At 34.7% G+C, this 19,441-nt stretch overlaps 2 protein-coding genes across 2 annotated transcripts; one reads left to right on the top strand and one right to left on the bottom strand.

Annotated features, from left to right (window-relative positions):
• Positions 1-3,675: 3,675 nt before the first annotated feature.
• Positions 3,676-13,045, bottom strand: LOC125388776 (olfactory receptor 8B8-like). Its single transcript, XM_048417088.3, has 2 exons — positions 13,004-13,045; positions 3,676-4,620 (listed from the first exon to the last, which is right to left on the bottom strand). The coding sequence occupies exon 2, from the start codon at positions 4,612-4,614 to the stop codon at positions 3,676-3,678; it is 939 nt and encodes a 312-aa protein (XP_048273045.3). The 5' UTR covers positions 4,615-4,620; positions 13,004-13,045.
• On the top strand, positions 11,103-12,056 carry LOC125388906 (olfactory receptor 8B8-like). Its single transcript, XM_048417268.3, has one exon. It carries the CDS (start codon positions 11,124-11,126, stop codon positions 12,054-12,056), a length of 933 nt encoding a protein of 310 aa, XP_048273225.3. The 5' UTR covers positions 11,103-11,123.
• Positions 13,046-19,441: the final 6,396 nt, after the last annotated feature.

Raw genomic sequence — 19,441 nt, 5'->3', positions numbered from 1 at the left:
AGAGAAAACAGCAGGCAAAGGTTGAAAAAAAGGTTAGAGAAGTTGCAAACAATGTTTGTTTAAATACATAATGAGATTTATCAAGCATGATGAAACAGTTGAGAAAATATAATCATTGGACATGTGAAAACACCCTTTTTACTACATCTTTTCTCTAAGCATGGTACAAAGCTACAGCACTGATGCAACAACTTTCTTTCCATTACAGAATCTGAGTATCCTGTGAATCCATACCTGTCATGGTACAAGGAATAATTCAGTGCCTTTACTCAGTGTAGATTTCCCAATGGACTTTTTTTATTGCTCTATTTCAAGGTGAGACACATTCTAATTGACATTTATACATTTCAAATATTAGTGCCTTTTTCTAATATCAATGGATTTATATGTTGCTCATTTGAATAGATTTCTAACTAAAGATTTAACTTCATTATATTATAAAATATCATAAATATAAAATTGTTTAAAATATAAACATGTTTCTATGTGTGAGAAGATAAAACTTTTAACCACCATTCAAACCTGTAAATAGAATGGTAGCATAATTCCACAATCCTCTCTGAATTTCTTTGTGAACACAGCTAAATCTATTCTTTTTATTTCTCCATGTTGATTCTACTCATAAACTTCTCTGGAATTTTTGGATCCCCAACACTCAAACAAGGCCTGATTGTCTTCTGTCTTCAATCTACAAATATAAAGAAAATGTAGAAAAGGCAGTATTCTTGGAATAGCATCTATGAAATGTGTGGCTGTTGTAGGCCACATCACTGTAAGACTCTTGGAATAAATATATGCTCCAGAGAAAAATGAGAAGTCTCATTTGGACTGATATATTATATCTTATAGCTGATATAACTGTGATATGAAGTGAAATGTTGTACTCAAGCATATATTGCTGATTCTAGAATGGGGTAAGAATACAAAGAAAGGATGATGACATATGTTACCTTATATTTCCATTTATCATGCCAGCCAGTGTAAATTATGGATATTTCACTCTTCAAAATTGAGTAATAAAGGTATAAAATATGAACTACTAAAACTGCTTCCTGAACATTTTTCTACTTTTGTATTTGTTCTTACTGTTCATGTCAGCACTTTTATTCCTTAAACAGTAATTACTGTCCTTATTTATTATTTTTATAATATTAGTTGCAACTTTCACATAATGTATTTTAACCATGTTAACTCTCTTCCCCCAGGTCCTCAAGCCTCACTTCCCCTTCCTTATCACTTCAATTTCCCCTCTTCCTTTGTATTTTTTAAGTCCATCACATCCAGTTTATGCTGCCCATACATTCTGAAGTGTGTGGCTTTCCACTGGAACATATTCAAACTTTCAGACTCCTCTCAAAGAAAACTGATTCTCTCTCAGCTATTAGGGACTAACAGGTTGATGGGTAAGAATGAGACTTCACACCCACTTTCTTTCTTAGTGTCAGGATTCTGTCTTACCAGTTCTTGGGCATATTATACTGTCACAACTAGCTGGAATTAATGTGTATAACTACCCTGCTGTGTCTAGAAAACACTCTTTCCTTATAGTCATCTACCACCTCTTGTTCTTAAAATCATTCTGCTTCTTCTAGAATGACCTCTGAGCCTTAGGAAGAGGGATGTGATATAGTTGTTCCAATAGGGCTGAGCATTTCATGGTTTCTAATTCTCTGTACATTAACCACATGTGGATTTCTGTGTTAATTACCATTCCTTTATTTTGTTTTATAAACTATTGATTTCGAATGCAAAGTGCATGTCTCAATCATATCACTTTTGATTGTGATTTAGAGCAAGTTGGGGACATCTCTGAGCATCAATCAGCATCTAAGAAGCCGGGTGAGACTCTCTTCTGCTTTTACTTCTGAAATGTTCCTAGTTAGCACAAAGATTGACAGATAAGTTACTGAAATGGAAGCAGTGCATATCCTTCTGGGGCAATATATTAGTAGTGTAGGCCAATGATATTTGTTAATGGTTAATTTAATTCTGTCTGAGAAAGATTTTAAATCTTGCAGATAATTACATTAGATTCCACACTGAGGAGAACAGTTCACCTGCCTTCTGGATGTAAATCATTGCAGGGTGGAATTTCAATGTATAAAGACACATATTTATACACCAGAGCCCATCTGATGACCTATCTATCCCCTTTAAATTGCTGGCCTTAGTAATGAAATATCCCAAAATATAGCCAAAAAACACCCATGTACGAATCATAGAGAAATTCTATATTAGTCCTCAAGCTCTACATTAGGCTAACCCAATTAATTTTAAGACCAAATTTACCATAGAATCATTTGTAAATTAACCAGGGAGAAATATAACCCTACTATGATGCATAATGAAAATGATTTTTACCAAAAGTTATTGTATATAAAGGGAAGAAATGAAAAAAATTACTCTAAAGTTCAACTATTTTAAATAAATAAAATTTGAGACAAAAATTAAAGTGTCTTGAGATTTGTTTCACATCAGGGGCATCTGTAAACACTTAAAGAGAGAAATTACAGTAACTGAAGATTCACAAAGTAACAAAAAAATCAGAACAAAGTGCTGTTTAAATTTTCACAGATGATTCTCTACCTTGAGATCTTTTATTTTCGCACTGTGTATCTCTTGCACCTGCATACAATGTGCTCTTTTTCTTTCATGGCTACATTATCATAATAAAACAGGCTGAAAATTTCTCAAAAGCTCTCACAAAAGAACTCTGTTTCTAACTAGAGTCTGTCATCCCAGAACTACACTTAGGCACATCCATCCTTTTCCCCAATGAAATAGCTCTTTTCAACAAAAAGTGATTCAACTTTTTCCCCTGGTCAATGTATAATGTGAAATATTTCTCTTATATAATACATACCATAGTTTTTTCTTTCTCCACTCCTCCCAGGCCCTCTCACCTTGATGAAACTCTTATATGAATTTATAAAAACAAAAAGTACAGTCAAATAATAAGTTGGAAATGTTACAGTTATTTTAGTGAATTTTAACTTGTAAAACAAAGAAGTTAAATTATTAAGTAGAAATATTATTTAAATCTGTCTTTTGCAGGAAAAGCAGACAAAATGTATAATGAACAATTGGGTATGCTTGAATTCTGACTAATGATAGTTCTTGATTTTTTTACCATAAATAGTTGTGTGAGATAATGTAAGCTGCCAATCTCTCTAAGTTTCAGAATCCTGTTTATAAAGTAGACATATATTCACATTGTAATAAACATTGCTTTACCTGCATAAGGTACGTATAATACATCTCACAAGAATATTTACTGTACAGAATTTACAGTTTTAAGGTATGCTGTATTTAACTGAATGAGGAAGGATCTGTGTCAGTTCTATTTTCATATTTGAAAGCAACATATTCTTTCCTCATAAGAAAAGGTAGAGAATGGTACAGAAAAAATGTCTGATTTGGAATTCATTTCAAATGAAAATAAGAACTATCCTCAGTGAAATGTTGGCAACCAATTGTTACTTTACTCAAAATCAAATTCATTCTTATATTCTTAGAAACTGTTTATAGTAACACTAAGAAAAAACATTCACTTATTCATATTTATAAACAGGCAAAACACTAATAAGAAATAATAATGGTGGAAATATTTATGAGTCCTATATAAAAGCTGTGACTAAAAATATGCATGAAACACTGAAAATCTCTATGTTGTAACTATGTAAGAAACTTCTTCCTGTTCAGGATCTTTCTTAGGGCAATTTTAACATCTTTGTTTCTCAAGCTATATATTAAGGGGTTCAACATTGGAACGACAATGGTATAAAAAATGGAAGAGATTTTTCCTTGATCAATTGATATAGCAGATGAGGGTTTCAAGTACATAAATCCACAAGATCCAAAGAACAGAGACACGGCAATTATGTGGGAACTGCAGGTGCTAAAGGCCTTGGATCTGCCCACATTGGACCTTATTTGGAGGATGCTGGAGAGGATGAAGCCATAAGAGACAAAGATGATAACACTAGGCAAAATTATGTCTTTCCCCCCTACAATGAAAATTTCCGTTTCATTGACATAGGTGCTGGTGCAGGAGAGTTGCAGCAAAGGAAGGACATCACAGAAATAGTGGTTGATAATGTTTCCATCACAGAACGTCAATCTGAGCATGCAACCAGTGTGAATCATAGCATCAGAAAATCCCATCAAATATGAACCAAGCATAAGATAAATACACACCCTTGGGGACATGGTAGTGTTATACAAGAGTGGATTGCATATAGCTACATACCGATCATAAGCCATTGACATCAATACATAACACTCAGAAATTATAAAAAAACAAAAGAAGTAGAGTTGGGACATACAGCCTATATAAGATATGAGATTTTTCTGTAGTACAAAATTCATCATCATTTTGGGTGTAATCACAGAAGAATAACAGAAATCTACAAAGGACAAATTAAAGAGGAAAAAATACATTGGGGTGTGTAGATGAACATTTAACACAATTAAAATTATTAAAGTCAAATTCCCCAATACTGTGATTATATACATTAAGAGAAACAGTAAGAATAGAGGTATTTGGAGACTTGGCTGGTCTGTTAATCCCAAAAGAATGAATTCAGTCACTGTAGATCCATTTGCCAGAACCATTCTTCTCTAAGAGAATTTGAGAAGAGAAAAGAACATAGAAAAATTGGAGGACAGAATAAATCTTCTTGAGTAGATTCTCCCTAAAACATGAAATACAAGCTGTCAATATCTGAAAATGCTCAGCAAGAAATTAAAGAATTCCATACCAAGTATGGTGGTACATGCCTGTTATTCCAGCACTTGAGAGATAGACAGAGGATACACAGGCACCCAAAGTTGTCCTAGGTTATACAGTTAAGTTCAAGTTCAGCATAGGTTAAAAGATATCCTGTGTCAACAAAAGAATCATTGGAGAAATCTTTCATGCTACATATTAATTATAATGTCTTACATCCCATATTAGCATCTTAAACATTAGAAACAACAGATTATCACTAATTTCACCTTCAAAGATGATCCCAGTGTTGTTATTTGCAATATTCTAAAGTAACGTCCAGAAAATTCAGGTGAGAAGAATGAAGTAGGATTGGCCAAGATAGAGTTTCCCTAATCTATTTTTTGTAGGGTGCTGGCTTCAAAATGCAATAACCATTACTATCTTATTAAGAGAAGCTATGATTACCTGTGAATGATCCTCAAGTTTCTGCCATGACATCTCCTCACAGAAGAAGGTAGAAAGGTTCAGCAGATCATTACATGAAATACCAGTTATTCACGCTGTGCTAAATTCTCAGCTGTATGTAATTTTGCCTCAGTTTTACACAGTGTTTTGATGTGTTCATTATGTAGAGTGGAAGGTTAACTAAAGGGGCACTCCACCTTTGAAGCTTTGGAGAAGTCATAATCCATCCTGTGATAAAACTTTTCCCTGATGTAGATGTGTTCAGGGTCCTCTACACTTCTGTTAGTCACACACTTCATCCATGCTGCAGTAAGCCCAATGAATTCATTGTTTATTCCAATTATACGTTAAAAGGATACTTTATATACTATATCTACTCTACTTTAGTCCAGTTTTGGTGCCTTCCCTGAGCTAAGAAGTCATTTGTTCACATCTTCCTTGGAAAAGTTCTCACAACACTCACCTACCATGGTCTCATGCCTTTGCCTTGGCAAAGCTGTAAGTTATTGAAATGTGCCACAGCTTCCCAGGCACAGATATAAATTATAAAAACCCGATGAGGCACCAGATTGGACTCAATGGAGTTAGAAGCAGGAACACTGTTTTTAGGGAACATTAAGGTACTGTCTATCACAAAGAAATTCTTAAATGTGGAATAGTGTGAGAAATACCTGTGGAGTTGAAAATTACTGCTGAAACCCCTGCAAACACTCTGTTCAGAGTCAGAATGTTCTCTGATCACCTTCAAGATGCTTCCAGGAAATCTACTGAATTTTAGCAAATCATGGAGAGAAAACTTTGTATTGTAAAGCACTATTATGCAACTATAATAGACAAGACACTAAGGCAGAAAAAACTCATGATATACCCTGAATTGCAGTCTTACATTTACATAAGCAAAGAGTAGAATGTTGGTTGCTGGTGTAAAGGAATAAGTTAATGAAAAAAACCAAAATTTAAAAATTTGAAATAATGTAACATAACTGGGTTCTAATGTTCAACATGTTGACTATGACTAAAATGATATTATATATTTGGGATTGACTAACAAGACATATCTTCAAATGTATTCTCACTGAATGTGTGCACAAAAAATACATAAACATCATCTTATAAACAGGGAAGCATATTTGAATTAACTTCATTGTTGAGTCATTTCACAATGAAAATTTTAGTTAAAATATAATGATCTAAATGTCATATATATCATTTTAAATGTTACTGGTATATTTATAAAGTTGGCAAATAAAAAGCACAAAAATTAGTATGAAATGCTAACTGAAACTATTAATTGAAAACTTACCCTTCATATGAGAGAAAACTTTGATGTTTCCTTAGCTCTGAAATTCACTCCTATCATTCTGTAAGTGTCATATTTGGCTATGAGCCTTCAGTTCCTTTAATTATAAAATGATGCAGAATAAAATAACCTCTCATATCCCATGATATCTTTTTGAGCTACTAATAAGATTAGATTAACATTAAGATTAACATACTAGAAAATTATTAATCTTCTGAAGAATCATAGGAAATAGAAATACCCTTTCTTATTATCACAAATGACAATTTATGAGGCCCCTTGTAAAAAGAGTTTAATGGATTTAAATGTCTAGTGTACCTTTTACTATGAGAAAGGTAGGTAAAGAGTTTTTGTCTTCCAAGAGAAGAGATGTTCTATATAGACAGAAAATGAGGCAATTGCATTTATATACTGGGAAATTGCATCTCTTTAGAGCCATGGGGACTCAAAACTTTAATCTGGTCTGGCCTTCTCTTCAGGGATTGTCCAGTCATGAGCAACAGTGAACTTCAGTCTTCCAATATATTTTATTTATTAAAGGAAATTGGTAATGCTTCAAAGCCTGTCTCTATAGTTTCATATTACTTCATTGAAGTTTTCTTTCCAGCACTATATTAATACATTTAAGGGAAGGAACTCACTGATATTTTTGAAAATTACTTTTAAGTTAATTTTTCTAATGTTTGTAGTTATATGTTTACAGTGTTCTGGGTCAAACTCAATTTCTTAAATATGCTCTTTCTATGACTGGGTTACATGCCCAGCCATTCAATATGACAATTTTTTTATTTAACAATGTGTTTCTTTTAAGGAAACATTTTAATTAAAATATAACTACATTACTTTCCCCATTTCCTTTCTTCCCTCCAGTGTCTCCCTTAAAATGTACTTCCACCAACTCCTTCCATGTTACTCCCTCTTTCTCAAATTGATAATCACTTCTTGCCAAATTATTATTGCCTCTCTCTCTCTCTCCCTCCCTCTCCCATCTCTCTCTCACACACACATCAGCACATGCATGCATGCACACACACACACACACATATAATTACAACCTGCTGAGTCTTTTTGTTCTTGAGCACTTTGTATTGAACAATCAAATATTAGAGATCATGGATGACTCTGTACGAGTCCAGAAGAGACTATTGTTGAAGGTACAGCAGTTGAAGCCCTAGAATAGAAGGGGTCATACAGAGACATTGAGGTTTTGCACTATCGAAAGAGCACAAGAGAAGCTATTGGTGAAGTGCAGCCTACCAGAACCATGAGATGACTGCTACGGAAAGCAGTAGCCATGAAGTAGAGTATGCCTGAACCTATCAGACAAGCTGTGCATGCTGTGGAAAGCCATTTAGAGGTGCTCAGAAGACCATAAAAGGATCTAAGTCTCCAATACGTACAAAGTATTGTCCTTTCTATGAAGGATGTAGTTCAATGTAGTCAACCTGCCCTTAGGTAACTGACTGTTTTTATGTCAATTTGATACAAGCTAGAACTCCATGAGAGGAAGTGACCTTAATTGAGAAATTGCCCTCATGAGATCAGACTGCAAGAAAACTTTTAGGACAGTGTTTCTCAACTTTCCTTATGCTGTAATTTTTTAATATAGTTCATCATGTTGCAGTGACTCCCAATTGTAAAATTATTTTGTTCCACTTGAGCGCATAAGAACTCACAGAGACAGAACCTTCAACCAGGAAGTCTGCATGGGACTGACCTAGGTACTCTGCATATATGTTATATGTTATAGTTGCATAGTGTTATCAACTCATAGGACTCTCAAGAGTAGGACCAACTCTTTTATTGGATATTGGTACCCTACTCCTCATATTGAGTAGCCTTGCCCAGTCTTTTTACATGGTGAGGTACTTCAGCAGGGCAGATCACATCCTGCTTCTTCAGTGAGCTGAGCAGGATGGAAACTCCAATGAGAAAGCAAGCCATCATGTTACAGTATTTCATTATTTTTTTAATACTGATTGGAAACTTACCCTTTCCTAAACAGGAATGGCGGAGGAGCAGATTAAGTTGTGGGAACAGGGAATTGGGGTGGGGGTGGGAACTAAGAGGGTAGGAAAAAGGGAAAACTTCTCTCTGGATGTAAAACAAAGAACAAAAGAAAGGAGTAGTAAAGGGAGGTAGGGATGAAAGGAGAGAGGGAGGGAGGGAGGGAGGGAGGGAGGGAGGGAGGGAGGGAGGGAGGGAAGGAGGGAAGGAGAGAAGGAGGGAAGAGAAAAAGAGAAAGAAACAATGTGTTTCAATAAGAAAAAAATGGTGGCTACGTGTGGTGTGTCAGGATTTAATTTATGTGAAAGTGAACCTTTGAAAAAAAGATTTATTTAGAGTTTATCTATACTTTTATTTGGAACAAATCATTTTTAAGATAAGCAATCAAGTTTTATGGTTCACTAAGTGAAAATTACACATTTTCTGGATTTTTGCAGATATACTTTAGCAATTTTTATTACAGTATGGAGACAACCACATGATTCAATTTTACTCCAAATTTATTTCTTCCCATATGAGTTTTGGGGTATATTCTTTCACTATTTGGCCCAGAATTTGTTGGAAATTTCTTCTATGCCTGGAATTAAAAAGTTACTTGCTACAACTACAGAAACCTGTCACTACCCCAGGCATGGTGCAACTTCTAGTATATTTTATGAAATATGCTAAGATACTGGCATAACTTTGATGACTATATACATGTAAAAATTAATTTTAGTGGGCTGAGAAAAGTAATTCTATGTTTGAACTCTCATATAATACCCATGAAGACTTAAGATATATGCCTACAGCAACAAAAAAAGCACATATTAAAAATGATTTGGAAAAATTATCAAGAGATATTTAACTGAAGCATTACTTTACTCCTGGCACCATTGTTATGATAAGGTAAGAAAGCCATTGGGTCACTTCTGTGGAGCTGTTCTGTGACAATCTGGGATGAGGAAAAGAAACAGCGTGGATTTCTGGGAAATAGGTGATTAGAAGATGAGCATTTAATTTTAACTCAAGTGCTAAGGATATACAATCCCAAAAGACCAGGGTAGTTGGTGATTGAATCTCCAAGGCAATAAGAATACATATTGATCTAGCATGTACAAACAATCACTTCAGTTCTTTTTTATAACTGTTTTCAGTTCTTTGGAAGAGCCTGAGAAAGCTTCTGGAGTATTCTGAGAGTGAACTATGAATAAAACCCTATAGAAACTGGGGTTTCAAATGAAAAAATGTGATAAAAGAAAATTGTTTTGTTTTAATCATGTTATTCTACTGTATTACAAATTAGTATTACAACCTATGGATAATAATTCAGAAAGATGTCTGGGAAATGCACAAAAATTTTGTTTTTCAGCATTCTCATAGAATTTAACCTGATATTGACTTCTCAAGACAAAACAAGTAAATAATAATTACAATAAATGCACGCAGTTTTCTCTTCTAAGTAAGGTAAGTTTTAAAACATATTCAAACTAGCATTTTGATTTTTATTTAACATATTTATTGAATTACTACTAATGTTCAAAATAGTATATATGTCATAAAATTCTTAGTTTTTACTGAGAAATGCAAAGTTGAAATGACCTAATGATGAAGCTAATTCATTTATGTTCTTTGTACATGTTTGTGTGTTTTTGTAGAGATCAATGTGAATATATAGAGTGAAAATGTTTAAACAAATCTAGGTATAAAATATAGCACTGTTAACTTGTTTAATATTGTTGAGCATTTGAAATCAAGAACCTTTTTTTTTTGTTTCCTAACTGAGCATTCTTCAACTTGGCCAAGTCTCAACTGTTTTACTTTCCTACGAGTTTCAACAATAAACATTCTTTTTTCTCTACATGTGAATACACCCATTGCAATTTTCACATTCAGGGAAGATTATGCACGCTTTCCCCTGAAGTGTGCTGCCTTTTCTGTTTGCCCAGTACCAAGGATCCATGTTGTGCACCTTTCTCTCTGTTTAGGACAGGTCTATGATTAAAGTGAAATTCAAAGAAGAATGTCTGAGAAAGGTGAATTAATATCATCCAGAGATCCAGTAGACATTTAAGTTCCAGTGCCTTATTAAACAAGCTACTTACCCATGACAGGTCTAAAATTGTTTCAGATCATGAATGTTCCTGAGTATATTAACTGTTCTGAGATTCTGGCTCTTTTGTTTCATGTAGAAACAATTCTCTTGATTTGTACTTCACGGAACACAAACTGGGGTCAGTGTTAAGTAGCTACATGTGTGTACTATTTCTCTTGATTTTTCTAACAGTCATTTTAAAATGAGAATGCATAGACCAGTTGTGTAGACTACTTGAGAGATTGTGTGTGTTCATTTGCATGTATATTTGTCTGTATGTATAGATGGGAGGTATCACTGTGCAACTCTGTAGAACAGGATAATATTACACTCACAGATATCGATCTGCCTTTGTTTCCCAACACTAATAACAAAGACAGGCTTTATATTTATTTACTAGAGGAGGATGCCACAATATATCATGGTAAAAGCAAAGGTGGGCACACTGTTTTCAAGTGGGTCAGTGTATACCTAGGACATTACTGAAGATTATCACATATAGTTGTCAGTTGTGCTTTTTCCTATATTTTTGCCTTTTATGTCTTCCCAGATTTTCTTGGAGAACAATGGCTGTAGCAAATGGCTCCTTGGTGATGGAATTCATACTTTTGGGGATAACTGAAGAGCCTGGCCTCCAAATTCCCCTCTTCTTACTCTTTCTAACAATATATATGGTAACTACATTAGGAAATTTGGCCTTGATCATTCTAATTATGTTGAATTCTCACCTTCACACTCCAATGTACTTTTTCCTCTTTAACTTGCCCCTCATAGACCTCTGTTATTCTTCAGTGATTACACCCAAGATGCTGATGAACTTCTTACTGAAGAAGAATGTTATCTCTTACATGGGGTGCATGACCCAGCTCTACTTGTTTTGCTTTTTTGCCATTTCTGAATATTATGTACTAACAGCAATGGCCTATGATCGTTATGTGGCAATCTGTAATCCACTCTTATATAAAATTACTATGTCCCCTGTGGTATGCTTTTATCTGATGCTTGGTTCATACTTGATGGGATTTTCTGGTGCCATGATCCATACTGGATTCATGCTGAGACTGACATTCTGTGATTCGAACACCATCAACCACTATTTCTGTGACATCCTCCCTTTGCTGCAGCTCTCTTGCACCAACACCTATGTCAATGAGATAGAGCTGTTCATTGTAGCAGGGAAGGACATTGTAGTTCCTACTGCCATCATTATTATCTCTTATGCCTTCATTCTTTGCACCATATTCCAGGTGAGGTCCGCTGAGAACAAGTACAAAGCATTCAGTACCTGCAGTTCCCATTTATTTGCTGTTTCTCTATTTTTTGGATCAAGCACATTTATGTATCTTCAGCCCTCCTCAACTGGGTCTATGAATGAGGGAAAAATTTCTTCAGTCTTCTATACTATCATAATTCCCATGATGAATCCCTTAATCTACAGTTTAAGGAACAAAGATGTTAAAGTTGCCCTGAGAAGATCCCTGAATAGGAGAAAGTTTTGATCAGAATTCGATGCAATCTTTGTCTGTAGTTAAACCTCAGAGAAATTACCAGTGCCTAGTACTTTTTGAGTGAAGCCTTATTGTCACATTTCCTATTGCCAAGGGTTCATAAGTTTCAAGTTGCATTGTTTGTATGCTCTTCATTTTAAGGTATGCTTTATTAATTATCATTATATACCTTACCCTATAATATAAAGAATACTACTCTATCTTTGCAAACAATGTTAGGCTAGAGAATGCCCTTGTGAAACAACAGTCATGACAGCAGCTGAAATGAAATAGTAATTCGACATGTGCCTGTGCTTTTTTCATCCTCTCCTGGGCATGAATATATTACTTTCAAATGTTAGTGATTGATACATAACACTATCAGTGACTTGACTTTTGCAGGTGCAAAAAGTATGCCACACATTCATTTTTCAATGTCTGAGACATTTAATAAGAAGCAACAGAGTTAAGTTACTTAGCAGTTCCACCTCATATTTTCAGGTTCTTTGCAAAAGCAGAGAGCCAAGTCTGGGGACTTCATAGCTGGGAATTACATAATCTTTTTGTTATTGTTAGTTGTTTGAATGACATTATAGAAAATGTCATTATATGAAGAAAAGATAATTACACTGAAGCCATCCCATCTGAGAGTTACATTAGAAATCATATAATTAACCTTTGACAAGATTCATAGGCAATACACTCAACCTGCCTATCAGGAATGCTAAATATGGAGGGACAGAAGAATTAAGATTTCCAGGCCACCCTTTGAACGCATTCTAAGCAGACACCTGACCCTATTTCTCAGGGTATCAGAATATTGTCAGAATAGACTACAATAAATGTTTGTTTCTCTAGGAAACTCCTGCTTGGAGAGTAAAAGATAGAAATATTGGAGATATTTTGTCTGCCAGAAGAAGAAATGTCTCATGTAGAAAGATGAACAAATTTCATATCACATTGGAAGAAAGACTGAATTTTAAATAGAGACTTAGAGTTTAGACTATGGTAGGTAGGATCACACTTTAGTCAGGATACTTAGGTATGCATGTTTCTTTTCTCTTGTTTAAATTTTACTATAATATCTTGTTAGGTCCCCTGAAGATGAATTTGTGGAACAAGTGTCACTGAAACTTTTTGTCTATCTGCCCAAACTTACCTCATTTGAAGATCTCTATATTCTGCATTTTACTGTTAATCTGTAAACAGATTCTGTTTATCTTGAAACTACTCTCTTCAATCCCTTCTATATATCCCTCCCAGCTCCCCTTCATGGACTCTTTGTTTATCAATTGTTATAGTGTTCTAATATGTATTTGTTAATTGAGTTTGGAAGATCAATGGCTGGGCCTGACTTGTTGGGGCATCAGCTCTGAAGCACAGCCCATCAACAGAGGTGAACGTTTCTACTTACTGAAGAAAAATTGACTTCTGATTCAATAGGAATATGACAGTCTTGATGGGTGGTGATCACACAAGCCTATGATCTCGGCACTTGAGAGGATGAACCAGGTGAATCTCCATGAACAAGGCCAGTCTTATCTACATAGTGAGTTCCAGGACAGCCAAGGTTACACAGAGAAACACTGTCTCACAAAACCTTAAGACAATTTCCTAACAAAACTCTGAATTTGATTATTTGAATTTTTAAGAAATTATTCGTGAAGAGTTAGTATTGAAACCACCTTGACCAAGTGAAGCATATTGGAAGGCTTATGACATAAAAAAAGTAAGCAGTTTTAAGAATTAGTAATGGCCTTTTAATACAATGGCTGCTCTTAAGAGACTTGAATATCACAGTTTTCAGAAATGAGGTTATAACTAAGAAAAACAACAAAACCAGAAGAAAGAAGGAAGGAAGGAAAGACAGACAGACAGACAGAGAAGGGAGAAAGAAACCAAAAAAAAATTGGCCATGATATGAGGAAAGGAGAACTCTCTTGTTCAAATTGAAAATAGACAATTGTGACACTTAATATATAAACTTGTAAAACATTACATTTTATAATTTTTATGTTTATGATCACCAATCAAATAAAATTTAGGTTAATTTGGAGTCAATTCTTATCATTCAGCTCCAATCCACTACCAACCTGTAGCAAAGATGAATATTATTATTTTATTTCTAAAGTTAAATGATATGTGTTGTATTTTCTCATTATATAGAGCAATATATTTTCAAAGTTAATTCATATAGAACAATATTGCAGTATTTATTGTTTAAAAGCCAGAATAAAATTCTAATATATGAATCTATACACTACAATTTGTTCATTTATTCATTAAATGATGCATACTTGGCTTTAATTGACTCTTCATGCATTAAGATGACAATTCTATGAACATTATTATTTTTTTGTTCATAATTGTTCAACTCTTTAGTATATATTTATGTATAAATGTTATATCATTGTTCTTGTTAAATTGGATACTTCACAAAGTGGTTAGACAATTTTCAACTTAAACAAACCCATAACTCATGTTGAAATTAAAGTTATAATTAAAATTTTCTCAACTAAAAAATGTCTTGAGTCACTCAAATTCAGTAGAATTCAGTCTTTGGTAGAATTCCACCAAATATAGAAAGCAAAACTAACACTCTTGTTCCTCAAAGTATTCCATAAGAAATACATTAAAGGACCATTTCTTAAGTCTTTTTATGAAGTCACAAAAATTTAAGCTACAAATCTTTAGAAAATAAGTTTGGGAAAATTAAAAGTCATCCTTCATAAGACATTAAACCAGGAAGAAAAAGATGTTAATAAAATTCATAAAACTGAGTACTTGTATCAATAAAACATTTTAAAGTGTAACAGATTGGAATACTATTTTCAGGGTGTATACCTTTTAATATCACTTAATAAGTGGACAAATTCTCAAAATTCATGCTGTAGAAGACAGTCAAATAGTCAGTGCACACAAAAAATGTGGAATTCTGGGAGACAAAGTAGAATAGTTTTGAGTTGTGTAGCCCATAAAAGTGGTTTCAATTCAGAATGAATCCCAATAGTTTGAGAAACAGATTTATGAAAGCAGCCCTGAGGAAATGACGAACGAGCAGGAGGAAGACTTGTCTACAGATATGTGTCTGGTGCCTTTTGAGCACAAAGATAGTTTGCATTAATTTAGAATTTTTCTGCAGTGACAGTTTATTCTATTTATTGTTCTTAATATTTATTGTATTATTAAATTTTCAATATTTTCAAGTTATAATTTTTATGGAAACTTGAAATATAAAAGATGATATTTTGAGATACATATACATGCTGTAATGAATGCTAACTTTATGTCTTCTTCATCACAACAGAGGAAATGTGAGTCTTGTAAAACCCCTTTCTAATCTTTTGGGAATACAACACAAAGGTCCTTGTAACTACAGAACTCCATAGAAACCAGGAATGAATGTTAAACACACAGAATTGTTTTTCCTATGGCAAAGATGAAAAACCTACTCTTCTATCCAGAAATCTGAAAATTGGAAGTGATTAACTGCCTGATTGTCTGTGTTATCTGTTGGGCCAGAACATATCAAGTACTTACAGCCAAGACTGGAGGTGGTTAGTAATCTAAATGAGTCTTATAACCAAAGGCTCCCCAAAGCTCCCACAGCCAGTGTTGGAGGTAGCTAATAGCCCAAATGACTTCTTCACTTCCTGTTTGGCCCCTAAACGCTTAAGCTAGCACAGGTTGCCTTATCTCTAGAACCCATCTTCTTGGAGTAAATTACATGTACCTTGAGTTGAGTTTCAATGCAATTATGCTTCTTTCCACAAAAGGGATTTTATTACACCAGGAAACTCCTTCCCAAATTATACTGGATTTAAATGTGTTAGTAATAAACTGGCTGTTATTAGACCACCAAAACGTCTGATCCAGCTTAACAAAGTCAGTCTTCATGGGGATTTTTTTTTTCATCAGAGTTGGCTCGCCTGTATGACACTTGAAGAGAACCCCTCTTGACTTTTCTGGAGTAGGCTTTTCTTCTTCTAGACCTTTTATACAATGCTCTATGCCAGTAATATGTCTTATTTCAGAATAATTCTAAAGAAAAACATCATTCTTTTTCTACTCTAAGACTAATTCTAAAGAAAACCTTGATTGTGTTTCTACTTTAATTATAAACTTACATTTCCTTCTCCAATAATGACAACAAACCCTGCACACCACCAGATAAGGCAACACTAATGTGTTGTTTGCTGCTGTGTGTGGTTTTTCAATTTTTTTTTGCAATTTTGCAACATTGATCAGAACTGATGTTTCTCCTTTTTGCACACTTTCTACTGAAGTCAACATATCCCCTTCAATTTCATCATCATAGTTGTGAAGACTTCTTTTAAACAATATTTATTTTATTTTTTGAGATTATAATATAGTTTTATCATATCCATATTGTAGACGGAGTATGCCTGTCCTACCAGCCTACTCCCAAATAACTACTCAGAAATTCTTATTGTAAATCAAAAAATGCTCAACCAATAGTTCAGGTTTATTATTAACTAGCTCTCATATTTTAAATTAAGTCATAATTCTTATTTAACCTCTGCTACGTGGTGATACCTTTATTAACATGACATTTTTATATCCTGCCCCCACTGTGTCTGTCTGGCTACTTCTCTGACTCGCCTTTCTTCCAACATCCTTAATCTCATTCTCCTACCTAATCTTATCCAATCTAGCTATTTGCTATCAGGTTTTCCATCAAACCAATCATAGCAGCTTGTATTTACACAGTATAAGGAACTTTCTTTTCTTAAACCCCTACCATTGCATTCCCTTGCTCTCTTTCAAAGTTATGTCCTCTTTTTTCATTAATTGTTGTACATACATATTTATGTATTTATAGACTAATTTGTAAATATGTACATGTAATCTGCTTAATCAGTATAATGCTACTTGTATGCTTGCTTTCATGTAGTCTTCAATGTCCAATCAGTGTGCTATTGACTGGGGATGACTAATTCTCCCATCCTCAGACTATAATTCTTTGTGTAAGGTTAAGGCCATCCATGTTGGAATGATTATTGTTGTCTTTGTTCAGTTCATGTATGGCAGGTAGTTATGTTGGAGTGATGTTATGGGTGTAGCTTATTGATTCTCTGGTTCTTACAGTATTTCCTCCTCTTTTCCCCCATGATTCCCTATATCTTAATTTGGATGTACTGTAGGTGTATCTTTAGAAAGTGGGCTCCACAGTTCTGCACAGTGATTGGTTGTGTGTTTCTGTAATCATCTACAACTGTTGCAAAGAAATGTTTTATTGATGATGGGTAAAGACTGCTCTTACCTGTCATTATAAGGAAAGATATTTATAAAATAATTAGAAATTGTGCTGGTTTAGAAAAGTGGTAGCTGAATGCTCACCTCTTTGATCTATGACTTTATTCTCCCTGAGTACTTGGCTAAATTTCCAGCATCAGGCATAATTTCTGTCTTGATGAATGTGTCTAAAATGCAGTTAGAGAATGGTTGCTTGCAACAAAAGTATGGATGCCACTACTGTACTCTTAGGATTGGTGAGCCGTATTTTTGTAATTTATATTATTTGTTGAGGTTATAATTGCATTATTTGTCTCTTCTGTCTATTCCATCCTAGATGACCAATCTTTCCTTACTTTCTGTCATATTCGTCTATATCTGTGTACATATGTATCTATGAACATGTTGGGAAGGTTGCTGGTAGAGTTCAGGATATCACATACTGTCCTCTGAATCTGGACTTATAAAAAATTGTGAGTCACTTGGCTTGGGTACTAGGGATCAAACCCTGGTCCCCTGTAATGACAGCAAATGCTCTAAATGGTTAAGGAACTTCTCCATCCTCCACTTTTGCTATTTTTAGTCAACATAGTGTGAGTTGTTCTAGATGTGTCCCCTGGACAAGAAGAGTAAGCAAAATATTTCAAATTTTTATAAAGTATGAAGTATAATAGCATTTCTTCACAGAGGTTGTAGAATTATAATAAATCCTAATGATTCAGCTAAATAGAATGTAATTATCTAGTAAATTTCACAAAATATAAATCAACCCTGAAAATCTTTGAATTTCTATGTATTAACAATGAACAATCAGAAAGGAAATTATTAAAAATAAGTCTATATACAAGAATATTAGAAAAACTGTCTTTTCTCATTTTACATGCCAAATCCATTTTCTACTCTCTTCCTTCACCCTGTTCCCTCTACCTTTCCTCCACCCCCACCCAAACCCCATATATTCCTCAGAGAGGGTAATGCTTCCCATAGGGAAATTCTAGCACATTGATCTGAAGCAGGACCAAGGCCCTCCCCCCGTATATCAAGGTTGAGCAAGGTATCCCTCCAGAGAGAATGGGTTAAAAAATCGAGAACAAGCAGTAGTGATAAATTCTGGTTTCACTGTCCTTGGCCCCACAATCTGTCCCAGTCATACAAGTGTCACCCACATTCACAGGGCCTAGTTTGATCCTATGCTGTTCTCTTACTATCAGGCCAGAGTTGGAAGCCTTCCATTAGTTCAAGTGAGCTGTTTCAAGGTATATCCCCACCATAGTCTTGACCTCTTTGCTTGAATTATCATTCATTCCTCTCTCTGAGTGGATTTTGTGAGCTCAGCCCAATGCTTTGCTGTGGTTCTCTGCATTTGCTTCCATCACTTGCTAGATGTAGGTTCTATGGTGACATTTAAGATAGTCATCAATCTGATTAGAGGGCAAGGCCAGTTCAGGCACCTTCTTCGTTACTGCTTAGGGACTTACCTGGGGTCATATTTCTGAATCTCTGGGAATTTCTCTAGTGCTAGATTTCTTAGTAGCCCCAGAATGGCTCCCTCAATCAAGATATCTCTTTCCTTGTTCTCTGTCCTTTCCCCATCTTGAAAATACAGTTCCCTCTAGTTATTCTTCCCCTACCCCTTCTCCACTCTTTCTCCCCTTCTGCTTTCCCTTCTCCCCCTACCCCTACACTCCCAATTTTCTCAGGGAGATCTTATCTATTTCCCCTCCCCAGGGGGATCTCTGTATGTTTCTCTTAGGGTTTTCCTTGTTACTTAGCTTCTCTGGGGTCATGGACTATATGCCGTTTATCCTTTGCTTTACAACTAGTATTCACTTATGAGTGGGTGCATGCCATGCTCATCTTTCTGGGAATGGGTACCTCACTCAGAATGGCTTCTTCTAGTTCCATACATTCGCTTGTAAATTTCAAGATGTCATTGTTTTAAAGTTGAATAGTACTCCATTGTCTAAATGTACCACATTTTCTTTATTCATTCTGCAGTTGAGGGGCATCTATATTGTTTCCAGGTTTTGGCTATTACAAATAATACTACAATAAACATGGTTAAACAAATGTCCTTATAGTATGGTTGAGCATCCTCTGTGTATATGCCCAAGAATGGTATTGCTGGGTCTTGCAGTAGG

The sequence above is a fragment of the Myodes glareolus genome, chromosome 4, assembly GCF_982192425.1.
Source record: "Myodes glareolus chromosome 4, mMyoGla1.1, whole genome shotgun sequence".
NCBI lineage: Eukaryota > Metazoa > Chordata > Mammalia > Rodentia > Cricetidae > Myodes > Myodes glareolus.
This window is presented reverse-complemented; position numbering and strand designations above follow the sequence as displayed.

What these genes read in the sequence shown, in the direction of transcription:
- LOC125388776 (XM_048417088.3), bottom strand. Translation starts at nt 4,614, where the DNA reads ATGGTTCTGGCAAATGGATCTACAGTGACTGAATTCATTCTTTTGGGA.
- LOC125388906 (XM_048417268.3), top strand. Translation starts at nt 11,124, where the DNA reads ATGGCTGTAGCAAATGGCTCCTTGGTGATGGAATTCATACTTTTGGGG.